Source organism: Hemicordylus capensis, chromosome 1 (genome assembly GCF_027244095.1).
Source record: "Hemicordylus capensis ecotype Gifberg chromosome 1, rHemCap1.1.pri, whole genome shotgun sequence".
NCBI classification, from domain to species: domain Eukaryota; kingdom Metazoa; phylum Chordata; class Lepidosauria; order Squamata; family Cordylidae; genus Hemicordylus; species Hemicordylus capensis.
Genome location: NC_069657.1, coordinates 393,778,382 through 393,801,165, shown reverse-complemented (window position 1 = coordinate 393,801,165; position 22,784 = coordinate 393,778,382). Strand labels below are relative to the sequence as shown.

The 22,784-nt window shown below is 41.6% G+C and overlaps 1 protein-coding gene and 1 long non-coding RNA gene across 4 annotated transcripts in view; one reads left to right on the top strand and one right to left on the bottom strand.

Annotated features, from left to right (window-relative positions):
- The window catches only part of TTC27 (tetratricopeptide repeat domain 27), a 172,485-nt gene that overhangs the window by 20,961 nt on the left and 128,740 nt on the right, over positions 1 to 22,784 (bottom strand). For all 3 annotated transcript variants that reach the window (XM_053303790.1, XM_053303794.1, XM_053303802.1), the window contains 4 exons: positions 13,999 to 14,226; positions 7,900 to 7,998; positions 6,365 to 6,417; positions 1,634 to 1,799 (listed from right to left, as the gene is read on the bottom strand). In XM_053303790.1, the coding sequence (XP_053159765.1) occupies positions 1,634 to 1,799; positions 6,365 to 6,417; positions 7,900 to 7,998; positions 13,999 to 14,226 (546 nt within the window). The remainder of the gene's footprint in view (positions 1 to 1,633; positions 1,800 to 6,364; positions 6,418 to 7,899; positions 7,999 to 13,998; positions 14,227 to 22,784) is intronic.
- LOC128348152 (uncharacterized) lies at positions 11,593 to 22,111 on the top strand. The gene is made up of 3 exons (XR_008317967.1): positions 11,593 to 11,759; positions 18,431 to 18,608; positions 21,305 to 22,111. It is a non-coding gene; the product is annotated as an uncharacterized LOC128348152 (long non-coding RNA).

Below are 22,784 nucleotides of genomic sequence, written 5' to 3'. Positions count from 1 at the left end.
CAGTAGAGGGTACCATGCTGTAAATGCCTCCCCATATTAAAGCTTAAAAACAAAGAAATGGTCATTGGCAAGCACAGGTGTCTCTTGAACCCATTAATTCTGCTTCCTCCTCAGTTCTGAAATACCATTTTGAGATAAACACACACACACATATACAGAGACTTTGCTTTTGTGCCTTCCCATTACAAAAGCTTCCAGTCACGAGCCACAGACCAAGCATATTATATGGAAAAATTACATCGTGGCATTTCCTCTGCTAGAATATGCACTCCATTCAGTCTTGCTCTGAACACATGTTCAAATCCAACCCTTTTCAAAAATAGAGCCATACATGACAGTGTAGCAAAATGCTTCAAAGCCTACAGAGCATTTGAAGCTTTTGTTCTGTAGCAGGTTAACAAAGCAACAGCAATTGCTCTGTTTCAACAGGTAACTGTTCTGTGAGAAGTTGGATGATTAGCACTGATCACACGTACCTCCATGGATAGAGAGATTATTTTGAACTGTGACAACGGATGGTGGGAATTGCACTAAATAAATTCCCAAACCAAAAAAAATGCACAGTGGCTGTAGTGCCCAACACATTTGGAGAATTTACAGTAGGTAAATGCCTGCACTTACTTTGATCCATAAACTATGAAGAGGGATTTTCAAACACTGAAAGTAGACTTGGCTTTAAGGCTACCTCTGTGCATTTTTCTACAAACACAAGGCAAGGAAGTTATCAAGATGGCAGACCAGACTGAGGATTCTGGGATGATCAGCCACACTAATCCATCATCTGTGATAGATGGATACAAAATAAGAAATCTGTTGGGATGGCATGGGGGAAGAAAACAATTTACGACTAATTTATGTCATGGGAAAGGACTGGAAGACTGTCCACAAGCCTGTCAAAATTTTAAAAAAATCAAAAGGAAATTATTTAAATTATTTCCCTGGAGTATGAAGCCACCCCTGGAATACATTTCCTTAAATGAAGGTCAAGAAGAAAAACCATGGCAGATATTTAAATTAACATATAATATTATCCAATTAATGCTAAAATATCTATTCACATTTTGCAGGCTTTCAGTACACTGAAACATTATTCTAAGACCAGAAATACCAATTGGCAACTCATGGGAAGCATGAGAAAATAATTTTGTCTCCTGCACCACAGTCCAGTCTACTAATGGTGCTATAGGGCTCAATGCACAGGGGAGGACACAGTGAAGAATAAAGTACCTTAGTTTATTCTTCTGACCAGTATGAGCAATGAGAAACTTTCTTCCACCATTCTCATGTTTTCCTTTACATCAAGTGGAAGCTGCCAAGAAGAAGCTGCCAAGCTCAGAACAGAAGGCAAGACAAAAATACCCCTCTTGCTAAAACTGATGAGAATGGGAAGCAAGACGTGTTCACCACCCATTACTTCCCAATGTCATGGCTGAGAATGGATTTAATGTGCACTTTTTAACTAGGCTCTGATTCTGCCCAAAATTCTGTCGTCCTGCATAGGAACAGAGATGCCTTGCATTGTGGATGGGAGGACACCTATTTAATGAAGTATGACTAAATTAGATTTATTTTAATAAACCATGCTTGAACATTTTAAATTGCACACTTGAACATAAAAAGAGACACATCCCACCTGGACATCTTTGTACTTTTCTTGTAAATCCATAAGCCTGTGATAAGCTTTAATGGCTTCTGAAAACTCTCCAACATCTGTACTGGTGAGTATGTAATTTTCCCAAATCTGCCAGTGCTCATAGTTACACTTGAGAGCTTCCTGAAGGGTCCGAAAAGCTTTGACTCTAGTTAAAAGGAAAGAAAAAAACAAGTCGCCTGTATTAGGCATCCCTATTTGTTTCCTTAGGGTTGCAAAACGTAACTCCATATTTAGAAAAACAGAGAAGGTTTTAACTGCAATAGTTTGGGGGTCATGGACAGAAGACTGATCATTCCCTTCCCACTTCACATCATAGGCTTAATTCTGTTCTCAGACACCTAATGATAAAGCTCCCCTTCACATATTGCTACAGTGAAAAGGGAATTAATTCTGTGAGGCACAGTCCCATGCAGCTGGCCAAAGCACATGAACAAGGCAACTATGTGGGTAGGCCATTCATATGCACCTTGTGCTGTGGCCAGTGACTGGGTGCTTTACACCACCACCCGGATGTCAAATTCACACCAGGTCCCAGTTCACAGCAGGCAGTAAAACCACTGTTTATTTTATCGTTAAATTTTCATACTGCCTTTCATAAAACAATCTCAAAGCAGCTTACAAAACATTTAAAACAATTTACGTCTATAAAAGTTACACAATCAAAATATTTAATTGGAATATAAAAATACAAATCTAATTAAAAATTTCACACACACACACCATAAAATACAGAGCAGCAGCAACAAAAACAACACTCATAAAAAGCCTAGATTTCACTTGCTTTCTAAAAACTGTGATGGATAGTGAGGAGCAGATGCCAACTGGGAGAGCATCCCAAAGTCTGGGGGCAATAACTAAGAAGGTCCTGTCCCAGGTGCATGACAGCCTCGCCTTGCTAATTGTCAGCACACAGAGCAGAGCCCCCTCCGATGATCTCGTCAAATGGGCAGAAACCCTTGGGAGCAGGGAGTCCCCTCAGGTATCCAGGGCCCAAACTGTTAAGGGCTTTAAAGGTCAAAACTAGAACCTTGAATTGGAACCGGAAACAAATTGGCAGCCAATGTAGTTCTTTCAAAATGGGTGTAGTATGATCCCAGAGGGCAGCTCCAGATTAAATCCTAGTTGCCATGCTAGCTGCAGTTTCCAAATGTTCAAGGGCAGCCCCAAGTAGAGAGCGTTACAGTAATCTAGCCATGCTGGTTCATATCCTAAAGCCCCAAGAAACATGATTGCTGGTCTTTGTCCCAGCTGAGAAAAAGGGCAGAACTATAGCTTGAAAGCTCCTTTTCAAGCTACTCTTCACCAGGAAATGAATTCCTGTTTTAGAGGGGAGGGGAACTGAAAAGGTGAAGAGGCTCCCTTTATTTATATTCAAACATAGAAGATGGAGGGAAGTGTTGCATAGGAGATTGGGCTTATTCTGCTCCATTTAACACTTGGGATACAGAAATGCAGCTGGATATAATAATCAGACTTCCTCCTTCAGATCTGGAAGTTGGTGTCTGTGTGTAGCGAGAATGGTTGGAGATGCTCCAGCAATCACTGCCCGCCCCAATAGAGATACAAGGACCTGGGTGCTGGAGTTAGCCTATCTGCATCAAACTGACTTGATGTCTTAGAGGGCAACTAGTAACCTGCAGTCAGATGTGAAGGGCACAGGAGCTGCCTACCTGCCTTAACAGTATCTTAAAGACAGAGAAACAAAATGGGGAATCCAGCCAGGAACTAAAGGAAAGTCTTTTCTCCCCAAATCTTTTTATTCAGTGGGTACCCATTTGGAAAGGAGTCAATCACATGGGGGAAAGCCTCACAAATAGCTCTCTCACCCATGCGAAGGAAGCCAGGATTTTACCATGAGCTTCTGATGTTATACATCAGTTATGATGAGCTTTTGACAAGGTCAAGATGATGTGGATTGGACAAACTTCCTGCTACTTAAAAATGTTATGCCCAGAGGTCAGTACTACTTAATTACTTGAAAATCTATTTTCTTAGGCAGAAAAAAAGGACAACAAAACGAGCAGCAGATCATTTTGTTACAACCATTTTTCTTTGAAAAGTCCTTTAATCCAGTGTTTAAAGGACATTTACGCTGCTATTGTAATAGCACTGCTAGATACTTCAAAAAATTATACAGTATGGTATTTTGTAAATCTTAAACAAACGGCGTACATCTTGATTCAGTTGTGAGCATATGAAGTTAAATGTAGCTTTACATTATAGAAGCTGCAGCTGAAGGTATTTACACAAGAAGTGTGGAGCACCAACTTTGAGTGCAAGGCCCACACTGGTGACATTTTACAGGTCTTGCCTTGTAAGCTATGAATTAATGCTGGAAAAAGAGGAGAGGAAGACGGGAAATCTATTTCAATTAAGGAACACTGCAATTTATCCAAGTACTGGTTGCTTTATAAGAATCCAGAAAATGCACCAGGACATGTTTGAATGGGAGGAGTCAATTTAGTCATCAGTGCCTAGATCTATGTGTTGGGGGCACAGTCACTGGGCAGCTGAGGCCCACTGCTGGCCTCCAAGACCATCTCGGTGCCCACAGCCTTCATGTGGTAGTGGTGTGGAAACTCTCTTGGGGCCCACCCAGCTAGGAGGGAGCTTATGAAGAGCAGTTTGGCATGGGCCCCTGAAACCTGGAACCAGTCCTTCCTTGGGAACCTAAAGCACCTTCCTGTACAGCTGATTAAGAGGTGATTTATTTCAAAGAGCAGTTAAAAAACATATTTTAATGTTCTAGTCTGATGTTCTTCTTTTTGATTACTGGAAGTTTCTCCAGGATCTTTCCACATAAAGACTGAAAGTCACTGAAAAGGACATTTATTGTGGAAAGGACACTTGAACAAACAAGCTTGCATCTCTTTATATCTATTTTCTATTCCTTGTAGTCTGTAGCAACTGCATCTTTCAGTCTGTATGTTCCATAAATATGTCTAACCATCTCTTAAACTTATTTATGGCTTTTGGTTCATTGCACTTTCATGGCAATTTGTTTCCTGTGTCCATAACTGTGTGTACTCCCTCATGGTTTCTTCATTTTCAGTTTGTTTCCAGAAAGCAGATAAATTGTGAGTGAGGTAAGGGAAAAAGAGTCAAGCAGTTAGAACAAAACAAAACAAAAAAAACCCACACAAAAAACCCCACTCGTTTCATTCCCCCTCACCTTGTTTTCTAAAGTTGCATTCTCTTTGGCAGAAGATTAATGAGACACATTCCACACAAAAATTATCTTGACTACTTACTTATGATACTGAACTTCTGAAAGAACTGCATTATCACAAAAGGTATCTACACAAGACATTATTACATAAACTGAACAACCATACAGGGCTACAAGATTTATTAATGGCTCATTCTAGGAAGAAGCAAACAAGCATATTTCTTATGCATGTTGATCCAATCCTATTTGCTTCCCAAGGCAATGGGAGGAGAACAGGTTCACAAAGGAGAAAGTTGTCAAGAACAGAGTGCTGTTCTTCTCCCATCCAATGTGTTTCAGGTTACCTCAGTGACAATCCCCTGGCCTAAAAATGCTGCTGTTCAGCTTCAGGTCAGTAAATGGGAAGACCACAGACATCCAGAACTTGATCTTGGATTATTATGCCAACATGGCGTGTGTGCTGAACAGCTGGCTGGATGAGGCAAGAGGGGTTAACCTCTACCAACTTTGTCCTCCAGATTCCCAGGTGTAGCAATAGGGAAGGGTCATTAACACGGTGTCATGGTGATCTACTGTGACTTTGTGACGGTACCTGTCAAAGTACCCAGTTTGGCAGTTGCCTGGGTTTCAGTGTGTGTACCTCCTGGATAAGTGAAATATATTAATCAAGAGGCTCTTAATCACATAATCTGTTTCAAAGAGGACTACATGCAGATGTAGGTACCAGTTTCCTTTTTAGTAAGAATGCAGTAGTTTATTAAGATACTTCAAATGCATCATTTCTACATATTAAATGGGCAGTATTAAGACTAGTGTGTCTTAACTCATCATCACTTAAATCAATGAGACAAGTTAATCATGACTAACAAGTTACATTAATTTCAATAGAACTGAGTCATGACTGACAGTCTAGATGGTGCTCAATATTTCTGTGCCATTTGCCCATCATGCAAAGCAGATTCCAACAAAAATGGCAAAAAACCCAACTCAAAATAAAGTTGTTTTACAATACTGTAAATAGCAATAAAATAGCCAGGTTAAAAACATCAATAGTTATTAACACAGCATTAACACCACAGATTAGCCTTCGAAAGGCCAGGTTTTTACCTGGCAATTGAAAATAATCAATAAAGGGGGCAGATGAATCCCACTAGAGAAAACACTTGATCTTAGCCCAATGCAGTGTTCTTACAAATCCTCATCTTTGTAAAAGACAAAATGTAGAGCAGGCCTCCCCTGCAGATCTAATAGCATGCATGGAGAAGTGCATGAAGCTGAAATTAACTATATCCTGCGTAATAAATTCTAGGTTGCAGCATGGGTGAGGGAAATCTAAATTGCTGTGTTTCAGTGATGATATTTCTAATTTTATAACAATATCCATGATAGAGAGCCAAGCTGGAAGCTTGGACTAGAAGCAATCATAAACTGGATGACGAGGGTAGTATGTCCAGGAATTAGGAGATGCGGGAGAGAGAGAGGAAACCAGCAGCACTGTTTATTTTGGAAGCAGTGTTCACTGATCCCTTTGATGTACTTACTTCTGTTTTAATCTGATATATGCAGTTGATAAATTGTTCCAAGCCTCAGCATTCTACAGTCAAAACAAACACAAAATGGACATTTAACTTACAATAGTCAGGATGAATATTTAACTTAAAACATCATTACATTTTTATCTGCAAACTAGGGATGTACCAAAATGTGATTTGGCTGTCCAAATCACGGGCAACTCCCATTAAAATTGAGGGCTTACACAGCCCCTTTAAAGCAGAGGAGAGCAGGTCCATACTTGCTCTTCTTACATTCGCTGCCATGTCTGTGCTCCCCCCACCAGCAATGCCCACCAGCAATGCCCAATCTTCCATTTGCCCCTGCACAGAGTCAGCACACATATGGGCTCTGCACATATGTAGTGATCATTTGTGTGCCGGCGCTGTGCAGGGGTAGCTGGGAGACGCCCCATCAGTGTGAGGGCATAGCCGGGATGGCGGCACGCAGAGGAGTAGGAGGTACGGATCTGCTCTGCTCCACTTTAAAGGGGCTGTGTAAGCCCTTGATTTTAAAGGGAGGTGCCTGCAATTTGGACAGTCAAATCACATTTTGGCACATCCCTACTGCAAACATTGATCTTGCATATCAAAAGTAGTTGATATTAATAAAAAGTTGACTTGTTGAAATTACAGCACCCAAAGGGCACAAACCAGGCAAAAGGTAGATATATTAAAGTCCTATTGATTTCAAGAGAAATGTTTTACGCATGTGCTCACTGAAGTGCTCAAATTTGGTTAGGTTGCGTCCATTACAAATGTGCCAAGTTTCTGCATTCGACAGGTAGTTGGACTGGAAGGACTCCAAGGTTCCTCCCAATCCTAAAATTGTATGAAGTTCTAGAATATTGCCTGTATTAAGGTGCTCTTGTGATTGTAGTCAGTTGATATAAAAATCAGTGCAACAGCAGAGTTTACAGTAGGCCTGAGCATGGTGAAAAATGTCAGATCTGATCCAATCTGACCCAACAAAAAAATTCTCAGGAAAGCCAACATGGCTCGTGCAAAACAGTTGGTTTGATGGAATCTGATTGATATTCCTAACATCTTCTCAACATTCTGTTGGTGGATTTTGGGGATAGCACCCTGGACATCGGGAGGAGGGGGGACAAGCCAACCTCCCACAGGACCAGAGGGTTCCCCATGGAAGTTTGAACTGCCCCCCATCCCAATTTCCAGGATGTAGCTCTGCAATACTAGCCCGGCAACTGCTACCAGGCTGGTTTTCATAGACTGCACTTGGAAAATTGCGGGAACGGGGTAAAGGCAATTCTCCATGGGGGACTCTCAGGCTCTGTGAGGAATTGCCTTTGTCCTCTCCCCCCACCCCCAATTTCCAGGGTGCAGTACCTGAAAACCAGCCCGGCAGCTGACAAAGATAATTTGTCTCTTCACTCTGGCTGTCTCATGGACAATACAGATATTTTGAACAAAGTTAAGTTACACTGTAAAAGGTATAAAAATGATAAAAGGAAAATAAAGTAATAAGACTTTAAGCAAAACAAGATTATTATCATAGCTCTTACATCAGGTTCCAGCATCACACAGCGCTGAAAAGCTTTGGCAGCACCTTCATAATCTTCCAAAGCTAAGTAGGCACAGCCCAAGGAAAACCACACACCCAACTGAAAGTAAACAAAAATACAATATTTTAAAAAGAAGTGAGCAAACTATTATAATGTGTCACTGTTTACTTTGGAAGCAGTAGTCACTAATCCCTTTTATGTACTTCTATTTTAATCTGATATATGCAGGTGATAATTGTCCCAAGCTGAATGAGTGGTTATATTCTCTTGTACTCAAAGCCATTTTTTTGGTGAGTTATCAAAGGTATTACAGAATATAACAAACATATACACACTCAAAAAATTTATATATGTCTGATCATGCTGGTTCATAGGGTTTACTTTTTCTCTGCAGATACTCTGGAAAGAGTGCAGAGAATGTCTCTTATAAAACTGGGCTGTATCATTGGATACAGCTGTTGCTTCTTGAAGTGATTGTGTGAATGACCTCACAGAATATCTCCTAGGAACTGGTATCTCTTTGGATATGGCTGATGCTTCTCAGTGACGATTTCTATGCATCAGCCATATCCAAAGAGATACCAGTTCCTAGGAGATATTCTGTGAGGTCATTCACACGATCAAAAACTGTGTTCTACCCAGGTTTGGGAGCTGTGTGCCTTTGTCAAGGCAGAAAGGTTGTATAAAAATACAACAAACAAACAAGCAAGCAATTCCAGTCCAAACTCTATCAAGAAAAACTGACATTCTGCATTCAGAGTGAATCATGAGCAAGTATGTTCATTTGACAGAAATAATTACTTTACTTGAAACTTTAGAGTTTTCATAGCTTTTTTTCATAGTGTGAGAACTGAGTGATAAGGCATATACTACCATCACACTCCTTGCCTCAATATGAGCAAATGTCATTTCTTGTAAGTAAACGTTTACTGTAACTTCAGAATCTGGGCAGAAAGTTCTAAATTATTATAGCCATCTTCAGATATCTGCCACACAGGCGTCAAAGGCTGTCACACAGAAGAAACAGCGGACTTGTTCTTTGCTGCTCCTGAAAGAAACTGGAACCAATGGACTGAAATTACAAGGAAACAGATTTTGGCTAGATATCTGGGAGAATTTCCTGTCAGGGCTGTACGACAGTGGAACAGCCTGCCTCATGCATTGGTGCGCTCTCCTTCACTGGAGGTTTTCAAATAGAGGCTGGACAGCCATCTGTCAGGAATGCTCCAGGAAATGCCAGCAATGAGCAGGGAGCTGGACTAGAAGGCCTCCAACTCTGACATTCTATGAAATGCTCAAAACATTTTGATAAGTCTTTGTTGAAACGTTGTATTTTTTTTCTAGCCCTTTAATGTAGATTGTTTGTAATCATAAATTACATTTTCTGGTCACCTCAACTGTGGTACCTTGTATAGTTGTAAAAACGAGCAAAGCTGCTTGAGAACCATGTTCTTATGCCTAACACAAAGCATTTTTGTTCCAAATACCAACCCTAGTGATGTGCACGGAACCAGACGGAGAAGGATGCTCTTACACCTCCCTACACTTCCTCCCCGCCAGTGCTCCGTGTTTTAAAAGTCCACCAGAGCGGCAGCATACCTCCCTGCTGACCCATTGCCGCCTTTACTGGAGGTAGGCAGAAGTATCCAGCACACACAGGATACTTCTGCCTATTTCCGGTAAAGGTGGCAATGGGGCGGCAGGGAGGTATGCTGCCGCTCTGGTGGACTTTTAAAACACGGAGTTGCAGCAGAGAAAAAGTGGAGGGAGGGGTAAAGGCACCCTACCCTGCCCTCAAAGCAGAACCTCCAAACCGGTTCCGTAAACATCCCTAACAACACCATGTATTCTGTTCACAAACACAATGAAAGCACTGGGCCAGTTCAGATGCCATGAAAAACCACAGTTAAATCTTGGTTCCATGTGACATCCCAGAGCCTTGGATGTGTGTGTGCCCCCCCCCCCCACATATCCTCAGCATTATTCTACTTTTGGTTGAGGTTAAAAACAAGCCAAGATTAGTTGTGATGTCTGAACTGACCAATGTTGGCTCAATCTAACCAACTTCTTTGAAATAAACTGAAATCTGAATCTCACTTCAAATCTTGGCTTCAAATTTCAGGGAAATCCTTTCAGGGCAGTTGGTTAGAATAAACCAAGATTGGTCAGTTAGAACACTACACCAAATCTTTGTCTTTTTTTAACCTCAATTGAAAGTAGAATTTTGCAGAGGCTTGTATGGGCAGAGGAGAGGTGGGAATGTGTTCCCAAAACTTGGGAATATCATGCAGAACCAAGATGGAATCATGGTGCATGTGATGTAATCAGCCCACTATCTAAATAAACCTGTGCACTAAAGGTCTGTTATTTCTCATGATACTTTTTGCATTTAGGTTCAGAAGATAGGTTTTCTATACAAACTGCAAAGATCACAGGAACATTTAAATTGCCTCTTATCTCAGCAAAAGTCACAGTTTGAATCTTCATTATTTGCACAACCTTCCATGTGCAATTCCTTGTAATTCAAAATGTAATTTTATGCCAGACAGGTTCCACAAGTACTGTGACTTAAATTAGCTAGCTTTCTTGCATATCTATGTAAAGTAAAGCTTTTGGGGAAAATATATATTTTTATGTTTGTGAAGTTACACCTTTGGAAAAGCACACAAATATATATTTGTGTTCAACAGCATGTTGGCTCTGTGACTGTTCAGCTATCCAACACTCAGCCAGAGCTACCCTCTAAACAGTGTGGGTCTAGCCTGCCACTCAGCCCTGCAGGATCCTCAGCCCTGAAGATTTTGCTTTGTTTTATGCCTGTTTTTCAGGGTACATTGCAATTTGCAACACAGCCGGGCATTCCTGCATAGATCAGAAGCAGGCTGTGAAGGAGTGACTCCTTCCCATTATGTTTTGTGGTTTGTTTTTCTTTAGTTTGCTCTTTATTCCCTCTAGGTTCTGCAGAGGTGAAAAACTTTAAGAGCCAAGTCTGAGGTAAAAGTTGTCTGCTGCAGAGTTTTGGAAGAAAAATTACAAAGTGTTATGATTGGTTGTCGCCAGGCAGAGACAAAAGGTTCTGGCTAGGGATATGTAAGGTGGCTTGATTCTAACTATGGTTCGAAAAGAATTGGTCCGGTTCGGGCAGTCCGAGTTTGAACTGGATGGGTCCCTGGTTCTAAGAACCAGCTCACAGACCAGTTTGGGTATACCTGTAAAGGGGAATCTGGCAAGGATTCCCTTTTACAAGTAAAGGGGAATTGCCTCACATAAGGTGGGTGGGGAGTGAAAGTACATTTTATTTGAAGCCCATGATGGCAAGTTTCTGGGGGCTCCCCCAAGCCCCCCACTGGCCTCCCAAATGACAGCCTGGGCCAGCTGTGGCACAGTTTTGGCCTCTCTGCACGTGTGGAGGCCATTTTTGTGACTTCCACGCACATGCAGAGGCCATTTGCATCACCATGCGATTTGTGATTATGCAAATAGCCTCTGCGCATGTATGGAAGTCAAGGAAATGACTTCTGTGAGTGCACAGAGGCCTGAACCGGGCCACAGCTGTCTGGGCTGTCATTCAGGAGGCTGGTGAGGGGCTTGGAGCCCTCGCCTCCTGAGACTGTGCTGCCGCAGTGAGCTTAAAATAAAAAGGTACTTTCACTTCCTTCCCCCACCTTATGTTAGGGAATCCCCCTTTACTTGTAAAGGAGAATCCTTGCCAGATCCCCTTTTACAAGTACATCTCTATAGCTAAAGTGAACCAGACCCAGCTCATCTGAGCCTGAAGTCGGTTTGGATTCAAACTGACCCAACCGATTCTGTGCACATCCATAATTCTGGCTGCCTGAGGCAAGAAACTGCCTTATTGGGTAAAGTATCCTTCTGGAATTGGATAAAAAGGAGGATTAAACAGCCAGGTGTAGGAGGGCTGTGAGGAAAGCGTTATGTATGCTGCTGAGTGTTGTGTGAGCTGGAAGGCTGGAACATCAGCAGGGTCAGGTTGGGCTGAAACTGCTAGGGAAAGCAGCAGTGAGGGAGCAGGTCCTACTAGAACCTGCTAGGCCTTGAAAGAGAAGGCTAGCAAGCTTGTGGTTTAACTTTTCAACATTTCTTCCTGTACTGTTTTTTGAAGCCTTTTATTACCCGTTCTTATTTTTACATTATTTTACTGGGGTGTCTGTTATTTTAGTCCCACCTCACTCTTACCAGTCCATTTTATTTACCACACTATTAAGTTTTGATATTGTTTTTGAAAAACAGAGGATTCAGTGACTACGAGTGGAACCAGTCACACTAGCTAAAGATCTTATTTTGGTGGCAGCGGATGGTGAGAGAGCCAGCTGCAGCCAAGCTCTCAAGCAGGCTATGACATACCTAAATTAATCATGAAATGCAAATTTCAGATAAAAATGTATAAAGGTTCAGATAAATGGTTTTGGAATTTTTTCTTGCCCAAAAGGGGAATGATTTGTTTTTTCTGTCCTTATCTAATTAGAAAAGGCAGGACTGGAACGATTCTATGGAAAGAATTGCACTCCCCCCCCCCCCCGGAAGAAAGGGTACTGCCACAGAATTGCAGGAAGTATGTTTAAATCATCTTTATTCTTTTCAGGAGGAGGCCTTTAGAGGGCCCAACAGTGAAATATAATTGCAAAGAAAAAGTGGAGTGAGAGAAACCATGACTTCCGTAGGCAATTATGCTGGTTGGAATGGGATCTGGCAAATCATTCACAACTGCATTAAAAAAAAAAAAAAAAATAGGGGGCCCTACATAGCACTAAATGCAGAGACAATGTTTCTGATGGCAAACTATTTCTCTGCAACCCAGTTACAAACATGGGAGGGAATGTAGGGTGAGAAATGCTTCAAGTCAAATTCCAACTTGAACCAGGATTCCTAGTGATCTTTTAACTGTGGAATTATGCTCAAGGCCAAAGCATCTTTTTGAACACATCTCCCAGGTAAGAGAGGAGACTTGCAAAGGAAGCTTGCAAAAGCATTCTGTCCTAGACTACATGATAATTAAGCATGTTAAAGCGTTTATTACATACACACAAGACCTTTGTAGAAAGGAGACAGGAATATTAGTTCTGGGCTAGACACTTATTAAAATTTATTCAATTTTGTTTTCAGCTCTGACCCTCACACATCACGACAATACAGAAAAACTTCGGTATTCGTGGGGGTTCTGTTCCCGGCTAGTGGATACTGGAACTGTGAATACTGAGGCATTGGGGCAATGGGAGTCGGGGGGGGGGTTAGGTTCCAAAGGGCAGGGGAATTGGCTAAAAAAATCAAAAAACTGCCAAAAAGTGCCTTACCATGCTCTGCAGGTCTCCGCATTGCAGCAATGCCCCCCAAAAGAAAAAATCGGCCAAAAATCACGTTCTTTCTGCGTTTTTAAAAAAATGAGGCGTAAAATGGCTCCTGATCTCTGGTGAACTCAAAATGGCAGCTGGAAATGACCAGCGCTATCCCTTGGGGAGTGTGGGACTCGGGGTGAAGGGGCCCACCCTCTGCATCAGCATGCTCGCTGGCACCATGGGGCCTCTCCATATGCGGGGCCCGGGGCTACCACCCTGGTTGCCCTGTCCTAAGGATGGGCCTGCTAACCCCCAATTCCCCATTGCCGCAATGACTCAATATTTGTGGTTTCTGTATCTGCTGTTGTACCGCTGAACGAAACCCCCTCAAATATGAAGGTCCTCCTGTACTGCTTTTCAACAAAGGTTCCCAAAGCAGTTTACATAGATATAAATAAAATGGCTCCCTGTCCCCAAAGGGCTCCCAATCTAAAAGGTTCCCAAAAAGAAACAAGATAGACACCAGCAACAACCACTGGAGGGATCCCAGATGTGGGGCATCCCAAATTAACCCATCACTCAAAATTCAAGAAGGGATATTCTGGATTTCACATATGTTGGAGGTTGGCCTGCTGTCCCCGCCCCCCCGCCCCCGCAATTTGTGTGAATTATGAGCTCTGGAATAGCCAAGAAATCAAGTGTTGCAGACTTTTCCATGTATGTATGATGGGCAGCCAAGGCGGGGTACATTTATGTAAAGTGGTCTGTACATAAAATGAATTTTCAGGTATTTCTAATAGCTCACCTGCATTGGGTTAATCTGCACTGAAAGCTCAAAGCACTCTGTACATTCTTTGAAGTTCCTGTTGCGAAGGTGGAGAAGACCCTTGGAGCGCTGAGCCCTGGCACTGCGGTGCTTTGACAATTCCCAAGCCTTATCATAGTAAAAATGGTCTTTTAGAACATCCCCAAGCAAGCAATATAATCCTGGGGTTTCTTTCTTCTCAATCTCCCGCCTCAAGATTTCTTCTGCCTATGGAAAGGAAAGAGAGAACAGCTCTCTAAAAACCAGAAGGAAGTCATCTTCAGCACGTCTATGGCACTATTTATAAACAATGAAAACCTGGCCCTATACCATACCCACAATTCTCAAAACCAGGACAGAATTACATGATTAGCATTCACTAAAGTTTATTCAAATGACAATTTAAAAATACTGATCCCAACTAATAAAATATCCCCAGATATACAACAAAAATTCTTGAAATATAATATGAAATATCCAGTATTTGAAATGAAAAAGAAACCTGAAGGTTACCAATACACAATCAAACTTGTTTCTAGTCCAAACAACAAACTGCAAGTAACAGATTGTTGGCCAGAAGCGAACTGTCACTCTCCACAATACGTTTCATAATGGGACAAAGAGAAAAGTATCAAATTCTCCCCACTGTAAGCTAAGTTTCTTTCAAATCTCCTAGTATAGGTTACAATGGGGAGAACTTGATGATTATCTAATGTGTTAGTGTTATCTAATGGCAGCAGCTATTCAAGTATCCCATCAAGGTATTTCTCAGCCCTAGTGGGAGACAGACAGATAGATCCAATAGATCCAACAACAACAAAATTTTGCTTGTTTAAAGTATTTATATCCTTCTCCTCTAGCACAATGCTGCTTGAAGCAGCTCACAAGAAAATATCCCAAACAAACAACGAGTGTATAGCAACTTTTGAGTTTGCAAAGCATTTCATAAATCTTGATACAATCATTACAACAACCCTATAAGGTAAGTACAGATCATTAGCCCCACATTGCAGCTGGGGAGCTGAGGATATGAGAGAGTGCCTTGCCTAAACCACCTATTGAGTTCATGCAGATGTGGCGAGGAGAGCTGGTCTTGTGGTGGCAAGCACAACTTGTCCCCTTAGCTAAGCAGGGTCCACCCTGGTTGCATATGAAGGGGAGATTAGAAGTATGAGCACTATAAGATTTTCCCTTAGGGGATGGAGCCACTCTGGGAAGTACAGAAGGTTTCAAGTTCCCTCCCTGACTTCTCCAAAATAGGGCTGAGAGAGAAGCCTCTGCCTGCAACCTTGGAGAAGCCGCTGCCAGTCTGTGTAGACAATACTGAGCTAGATGGACCAATGTTCTGACTCAGTATATGGCAGCTTCCTATGTTCCTGTGTATGTTCCTATGACCTTCTGCATGCAAAGCATGCAATACCACTGAGCTACAGCCTCTCTCTCTCCTGTAGCAGCACCAAGGATGTGGAACTTGACTAGGCCATAGCCCTTCCCCCATAGTCATAACTCAAAGCTTATGTCTCTCAGCATCTTCTGACGGCTATGAACTGATAGGATCAACTCTCCTATTAAACATTAATAATGCTAAAGGCCAAGGAAACACAAAACAACTTCAAAAGGGATCCTAAACTGACAGAATTCTGATAGTATCAGCAATGGCCACAACTTTTTCTGGTACAGTCTCACAGCTTTTCAAATTCCCTACTGCACAGGATGGGTTTTGCATTCTGTTGGGAGCTTGGAACAGAACACAAATATCCTGGATAGCTCCGTTGGAACAACCGGTCAAGCTAGTTGTTCCAATGGAATGACCTCATTCCGACTTGGCACATTTCGAGCGCCATTTTGGACTCTAAAATAGCACTCTTTTGGCTTCTGCACACGCACAGCAGCCATTTGTGTGGTGGTGCTGACCACACAAGTGTCTGCCACATATGCATAGAGGCCAGAAGAACGCCATCTTGGAGTCCAAAATGGTGGTTAGGTTCCTAGTCACAACGGGGCGTCCATTGCGAGTTTGGAATAGGCCTTTTATTTGAAGGGCATTTTGTTCTGAGCTTAGAACACTCGAAACCGTTCTGCATATTCCTATTCTCTACCATGCCTGTTTGTTAATTTTTGGAAGACTGACCAAGACTTGCATAGTCTTTCTGAGTTGGGCAGATATCTAATGAGACATTAAAAAGTTGAATCTGTTTTAATGATTCTTATTGTTTCACTCTATTCTAAATGTGATCTACTACACAATAATATTTTTAACTTTGTAGATATCTGTCTACCTTCACTGTAAGCCACTTAGACAATTAGTTCACATGTCCAGTGGAATCAACTGGCAACATTTTTAATACCACTTTGAATACATATTTACAGCTCAGATTCAATGAACCTTGCATAAATTAGAACAGCATGTCAGGGAGAAGGCTAGGCTAAGCCTCTGTACAAAGATTTGTTTCCATACAGAGATCCCACCCCCATCAAGTACAAATATGCAACTCCCCGCCTGCAGCCTGAAGTGCATTACCACTTAGGTTCTTCTGCATGAATCATCCTAGATTTACCCAAGAAAAACTGTATTACCTTCTTCATAGACCAAATGCTTGAACTGAAAATGATGTGTGCAGTATTCCCCATGTTCGTCAGTGTTTTTCCATTCCCCTCCCACTGTAAATCATGGAGTCATCAACAAAGCTGCATCAACAAAAGTCAGGTGACCCGCCAAAATAGTATGTAATATGGTACAGAGTGCTGCTGAGCAAGTGTTAGAGAGGGAAGAGAAATAAGTGGGAATCATCTCAGGCCTTTGGCTCTTTGAATCCATGGCAATATTTGTAGCTGTTAAAATCTATACTAATTGTACTGTCACTACAAAAGCGTCCCCCACCCCCCCACCCCGCAAATGTTCCCACCCTCACACACATTTTGCAACACAGAGCTCCATAGAAGTATCACAAGGGAAACATAAAGATAATTAAATCAAAGGTAAAAATTGCATGACTGTTACAAAACCTGCCTGTCAGGAAGAATTATTAAGTTGTACTGTATAATAGTTTTCTAAAGGAACAAAACTAGCACGCACTATAGAGCAGCCTCTGGGAGATATCTAAAAATCTAGACAATTCTCTTTTCCCTTTCTCCCTCTCTGGGAATGATAGTCTACCTTGTGAATAAACATCTCTGAGGTGAAAAGTGCACTGCAAACTGCTCCTTTACCTTATCCTTGAATGAGTTTCTCTGAAATGCAGATCATTGAGTGGTAGTGCCTAGTACAGTATTCCAGCCATTTAATATTTTACAGTCAGGTTCCCAGTACTGCATACTCTAGGCTGGGTTGGCCTAAGTATGTAGTGAATTATTTGCCAATATGAAGGCGAGATAATAGTTCAGTGGAAGGATACATGTTCTTCATCCAAAAGTTCCCAGTTTCAGTCCCTGCAAGTTCCAGTTGAGCAGATCTCATACAGCAAGACTGTCTTTAACAAGACAACAGAGAGCTGCTGTACATCAGAGCAGTCAGTACCAGGCTAGATGGACTAATGATCTAATGTTGTATAAGGGAGCCCCATGTCTTCATAAATAGTCAGACTGTGATAGCAGGGGAGGGCTGACTGAGAGACTTAGTACCTGCTGAATAGCTGACTGGTTTTGTTTGTCCCTTTCCATCCTTGCAGATATTTGTGGCTGGCCAAGCCACAAACCTTTGGTGTGTGCTAGAGTGCGAGTGTCTGTGGGCTTTGGCTCTTAGCCTGTGGCCTTTTCTGAACAGGATAACTAAGTAGTCATACGGATATTTTAATTTAGAGATAACACAGTATAATCAAGTAGATGTGGCACTTCGGAGAGTTTTTCTGTGTGTATATTTTATTTTTCTCCTCCTCTACCTCCCTTCTGTATATCCTGCACTACACAGCTAATGGCTAACATACAGTGCAAGCTTCCGGGCATGCTGTAACATAGTGTGCACGCACTTGCGCAATTGTGTGCATGCTGTGTTATAGCGTGCACTGAAGCTTGCACTGTCTGTGAGCCAGAATAAAATGATAGTCACAAATGTTCTTTGTTTTCAGCTTTCATGCCTAACTGTATATTGGGGCGGGGGGGCGGGGAGGGAGAGAGAAAGAGAGGAGAGCATGTGTGCATGCCCTCATCCTGTATTGTGCATTTCTTTCCCTATGATTCTCCATTCATATTCAACTTAAATATTTAAAGCTTCTTTTCTGGGTAGTGTTGGTGGAGAGGGGAAAGGACCACAAAAATAAAAATGTGGTGGGATAGCAAGTGTATTTTCTCACCATAGTTTAAAGGATCTCCCCCTTCCCATTTATTAATTAATATTTCAGTTTCAGTTTTTGATATGTTATTTAGATCTTATGGACAAGATACAGATAAACATTAAGTGTTTCCCCCCACCCAACAAAAATTGTTTTATTTTCAGACAACCAAGAGACAAAAAAGAAGAAGAAGAAAGCACATGTGACATCTCACAGTTATCTAATACATCAGCTTGGGATTCTGCTTCCCCATCAAGTCTCCTCTTATTTCATTCAGATTCAATGACTTGGATGTCTCCTTATTTACAGTATGGGAATCTAGCACAGACACACACTCTGAAGGTATACCATGTGTACTGACATTATTCAGTTTCCCCTCATCACAGGATCTGCCCTCACCTCCTCCCCCCGCCCCCACCAAATTCTCCTGAATCTGCAGTTTGGGAATTTGGCACATCAGCAAATGGAAATTGCTACCAGAGCACGTGTGGTACCATTTCCCACTCTTCTCCTTCCCACTCTGTTTCTCTTTAAAGAACTGTCATGTCAAATCCCTAAAGCACTTTTAAAACTTGGGAGGAATCAAAGCAGAGTTCTTGAAAATCTCTGGGAAGAAGATCCAGCTGCTAAGAGGAAATTCCTTTGAAAAATTCAGATGAGCACATGGATGCTATTTGAATAACTAGCCCTCTGAAGAATGACCTACCAAGGGCATAGGGACAATGAAGCAAGGGGGGACAACAGTCCTTTGGTTGCCAGGGTCGGGGGGGGGGCAAGGCACCTCCTTGGCTAGAGCACCCCCTTGCCCCGTTCCGCAGCCAGCCAGCAAACAAAGTGCTCATCAGCTGAGAGCATGAAGTACGCTCCTCTCTTCCCCAGCCAGCTTTTCATTAGACACTGGCTAGGCTCGGGGGAAAAGCCCAGCCAGGCAGTGTTTCAGTGATATGCTGACGGGGGAGAATGAGAAAGGGTCTGAATGGAATCTCTCCTGAGCAGTAGCCACGCCCCCTGCATCTGATATCAGATGCTTGGGGTGTCACCATTACTAGGGATGGGGCCAGGCCATCTCTGCAGTCTCCCCTCCATCACGGCTCGTTGAATGGCTGACTAGGAGCTCCTTTCCCTGCCTCCGTGCTGACTGGAGGCAGCAAACAAACAAGCGGTTTCCCAACAAACCGCTGACAGGGGAAACTCTGCAGGGGCTGACTGGCCCTTCCCCAGTAGCGGCTACGTCCCTGCATTTGACTTCAAATGCAGGGGGCGTGCATACTTCGTGTGCATGATTAAAAACAGAAAGGGGTAGGGGAGCAGCCCTTCATGAAGGAGAGGAAGAAATTTATTGCTTCCATTGCTGGTTAAAACAAACGATGATTTGTTGTTGCAAATAGCTGTTTGTTCTAACCACAAAAACATATCCTGATCTGATATCCTGGCTTAGTCACAAACTGTGGTTAGAACAATCCATGATTTGCTGTGTTTGGATGCACAGGGATAGGGAATGTACGCCTAAAGTTCTTGGTTAATCATGGCTTAAATGTTATAACTAAACCAATAATCATCACATTACCAGACATCGATATTATAGCACTCTAGTAGGTATACTATTTTGAAAACCCTTTACATATATATCTATAAGCAGAAAATATAGTTTATACTGCAACTCCTTTCCAGAAACTTCTGGCAAGTTTCCTTCAATATCTACTATAAGGGGGGCTATACAAGTACTAGTGATAAATGCATTATCTCTGCTATGACTGCCTTATTAACTTTGTTGTAATCTATTGGTCACCCAAACATTCCAAGCAAAGAACACACATTATAGCCAACATTTCCTAATATTCCCCTTTGTTTTAGCCATTTAGATCCCAACACTGTTGTACAGGCTCCCAAATGGGTTGCCTGCCAGGTGCCTGAAGCTTTTCACAACAGTGCTCTGACCACTGAAAATTATTTTGCAGAAGAATCACACATTTCTTCAACAGCAGCAGATAACTTTTTAAAAAACAACAAAGATGAGCTAAAACAGAAGCTTTTCATTCCAAAAAGCTCCTTCAGACATAGCATAAAATAAATTGCCTTTCAGCTTACAGATAAAGAAATGTTCCCTTCTGTGTTTCACATAAAACATAAAAGTCAATTTTTAGTATTCCAAGGCCTTATCACAGAATTAGCTAAGTACATTTTCAAAATAGTGCTCAAACATCAACTATGAAACTTTAAATCCAGATACTTTCCTTATCAATTCCAAATACCACTTTCCTATCTCTTGACAATAGGCAGTGAATTATTCCAAAGTAGTAATGAATTTATAGAAAATGGAAAATACTGGTCTCAGCTTTTTTTCTTGAGAGGATTCTCATCTTGGCATCAAATTCCTTGGGTATGAGTGAGATGACAGCAACAAGATACATAACTGTCAGTTTATTTTTACCAGATTTAGATATTTACTTAGCATAAATACACAACATATGCAAGGCCATACAAAAAAGTTCCATGTTCTTTATGTTGTGAAGTTAGATTTCCACCCAAAAACTATAGTCCCTAGTGTACAAGTGATGTCTCTGCAGATATGCAATTAAATATACACTTTCTCTGAACAGAAGATAAGGCAAACATGAAAAATGAAAAAGTAGAAGCTAATGCTGTAGGTTTCTACTGATAATGATATAGCACGTTACAAACAAAGGCTTAAAGGTAATTCAGGCAAGTTTGGTATATAGTTGGGAAAACAACCATTTCTTCCACCCCTCTGCTTCTCTGAAGCATTAGGAACTGGAAGTCTGGAAGCAGCATGCTGGACATGACTGTTCAGACATGGACACTCAGAACCAACAAGAAACCCACCAGTGTCTGAAAAATGAAAACACATACAAGTCAGTCTACATATCCAGCTGTTGGATAAGCAAATATGTGGATACAGATGGCAATTAAGTGTAGACACTGGATAGTTTTCCCAGAACATCCTGTCTAACAGGCTGCAGCTCATGAATTTTGGGGGGGAATTCTAATTAAGAAATACTTTTTGTGATGTTTTACAGATCCAAGAGCAGGATTCCTAATTCTGGGCCAAAACGTATGGACAAAGAACATTTGAAGTAGTAGGATCTATTAAAAAGAGAGTGAAATGGATTAAAATCCATAAGGTCATATCAATTGAATTCTTTATGCTTCTATTCCCTACACTTTTTGTTCCATCCAAAGACTTATAACTCTAGATACTGAGTTTGTGGATTTGGGCAACCACTGGATTCATGACTTGGAGAGTCTGTTAATGTGCCACTCAGCACAGTATAAAGAGTAGCTGGCCGGAACAAGCAGCTTAGGGAATATGGTAGGGTTTGTGCTTTTAAGAAGCTAACAGACCACATTTTTCAATATTTTCAGGATGTATGTTTTAAAGACTACTTCTTCTGCTGTTGGTGATGCCTTGGTTCAGTGCCCAAGCTAAATACCTGCAAGAACAACTGACATATATACCAGTCTTGGCAACTCTTCCAACCAAAGCACTGTCTAGAAGCCAAAGCTGGATCAGCAATTTATAGTGCCTCATACATGCTGTTGGTTTTAGGTATTGCCCAATCCCTAGGCTGACTTCTACATCCCACTGTGTTATGTAATTAAATGTGAAACAGTTCAAAAATAGATCTTTGAATCTCTGTGCCTCATATGGAACTAAGAATCAGGTTTGTTTAAAAATGGCAACGGACTGTAGCAATCAAAGCTGTCAAATCCGAATATCTGGGTCTAGCACAACAACAAAAATATTGTTGAAAATCTGCTTCTGCACTGCACACTTTTTAAAATGTTTGCTGATTGAATGACCGTAACAATAAAGATTTGATTTGACTTTTTAAAATGTGGCAAAGCTAATTCTATTGGATACTGGAGTTATGAGAGATTACCTGCATATCTGGTTCACATGTACTGGCACTGCAGTAAAATAATTTCATTTTGGTGACAGATTACATATCTCCATTTAATTCTAGGATATAACTCTGACAGTTGGCTGTAATCAGAAAGATGAAGAAGAGGTTCTCTAATTGCCCAAAGAATTGTTCTCCAACACTAGAAATCAAGAACTGCCACTACATTAGCTGTCAGGTGGAATACATGTGAGAACTGAGTGTCTGAATACAACAGATATAATTGTTGTAAAGGTAAAGTGTGCTGTCGAGTTGGTGTTGAATCCAGGCGACCACAGAGCTCTGTGGTTGTCTTTGGTAGAATACAGGAGAGGTTTACCATTGCCATCTCCCGTGCAGTATGAGATGATGCCTTTCAGCAACTTCCTATATTGCTGCTGCCCGATATAAGTGTTTCCCATAGTCTGGGAAACATACCAGCGGGGATTCGAACTGGCAACCTCTGACTTGATAGTAAGGTCATTTCCCCATGGTGCCATTAGGTGGCTTATAATTGTTGTAGACATCTAGTATTAAATCCAGAAACCACCCATTGAATTATTCCAACAACTGGCTTCTAAACATTATGCTGACACACTCAGCAATTTCCAATTAG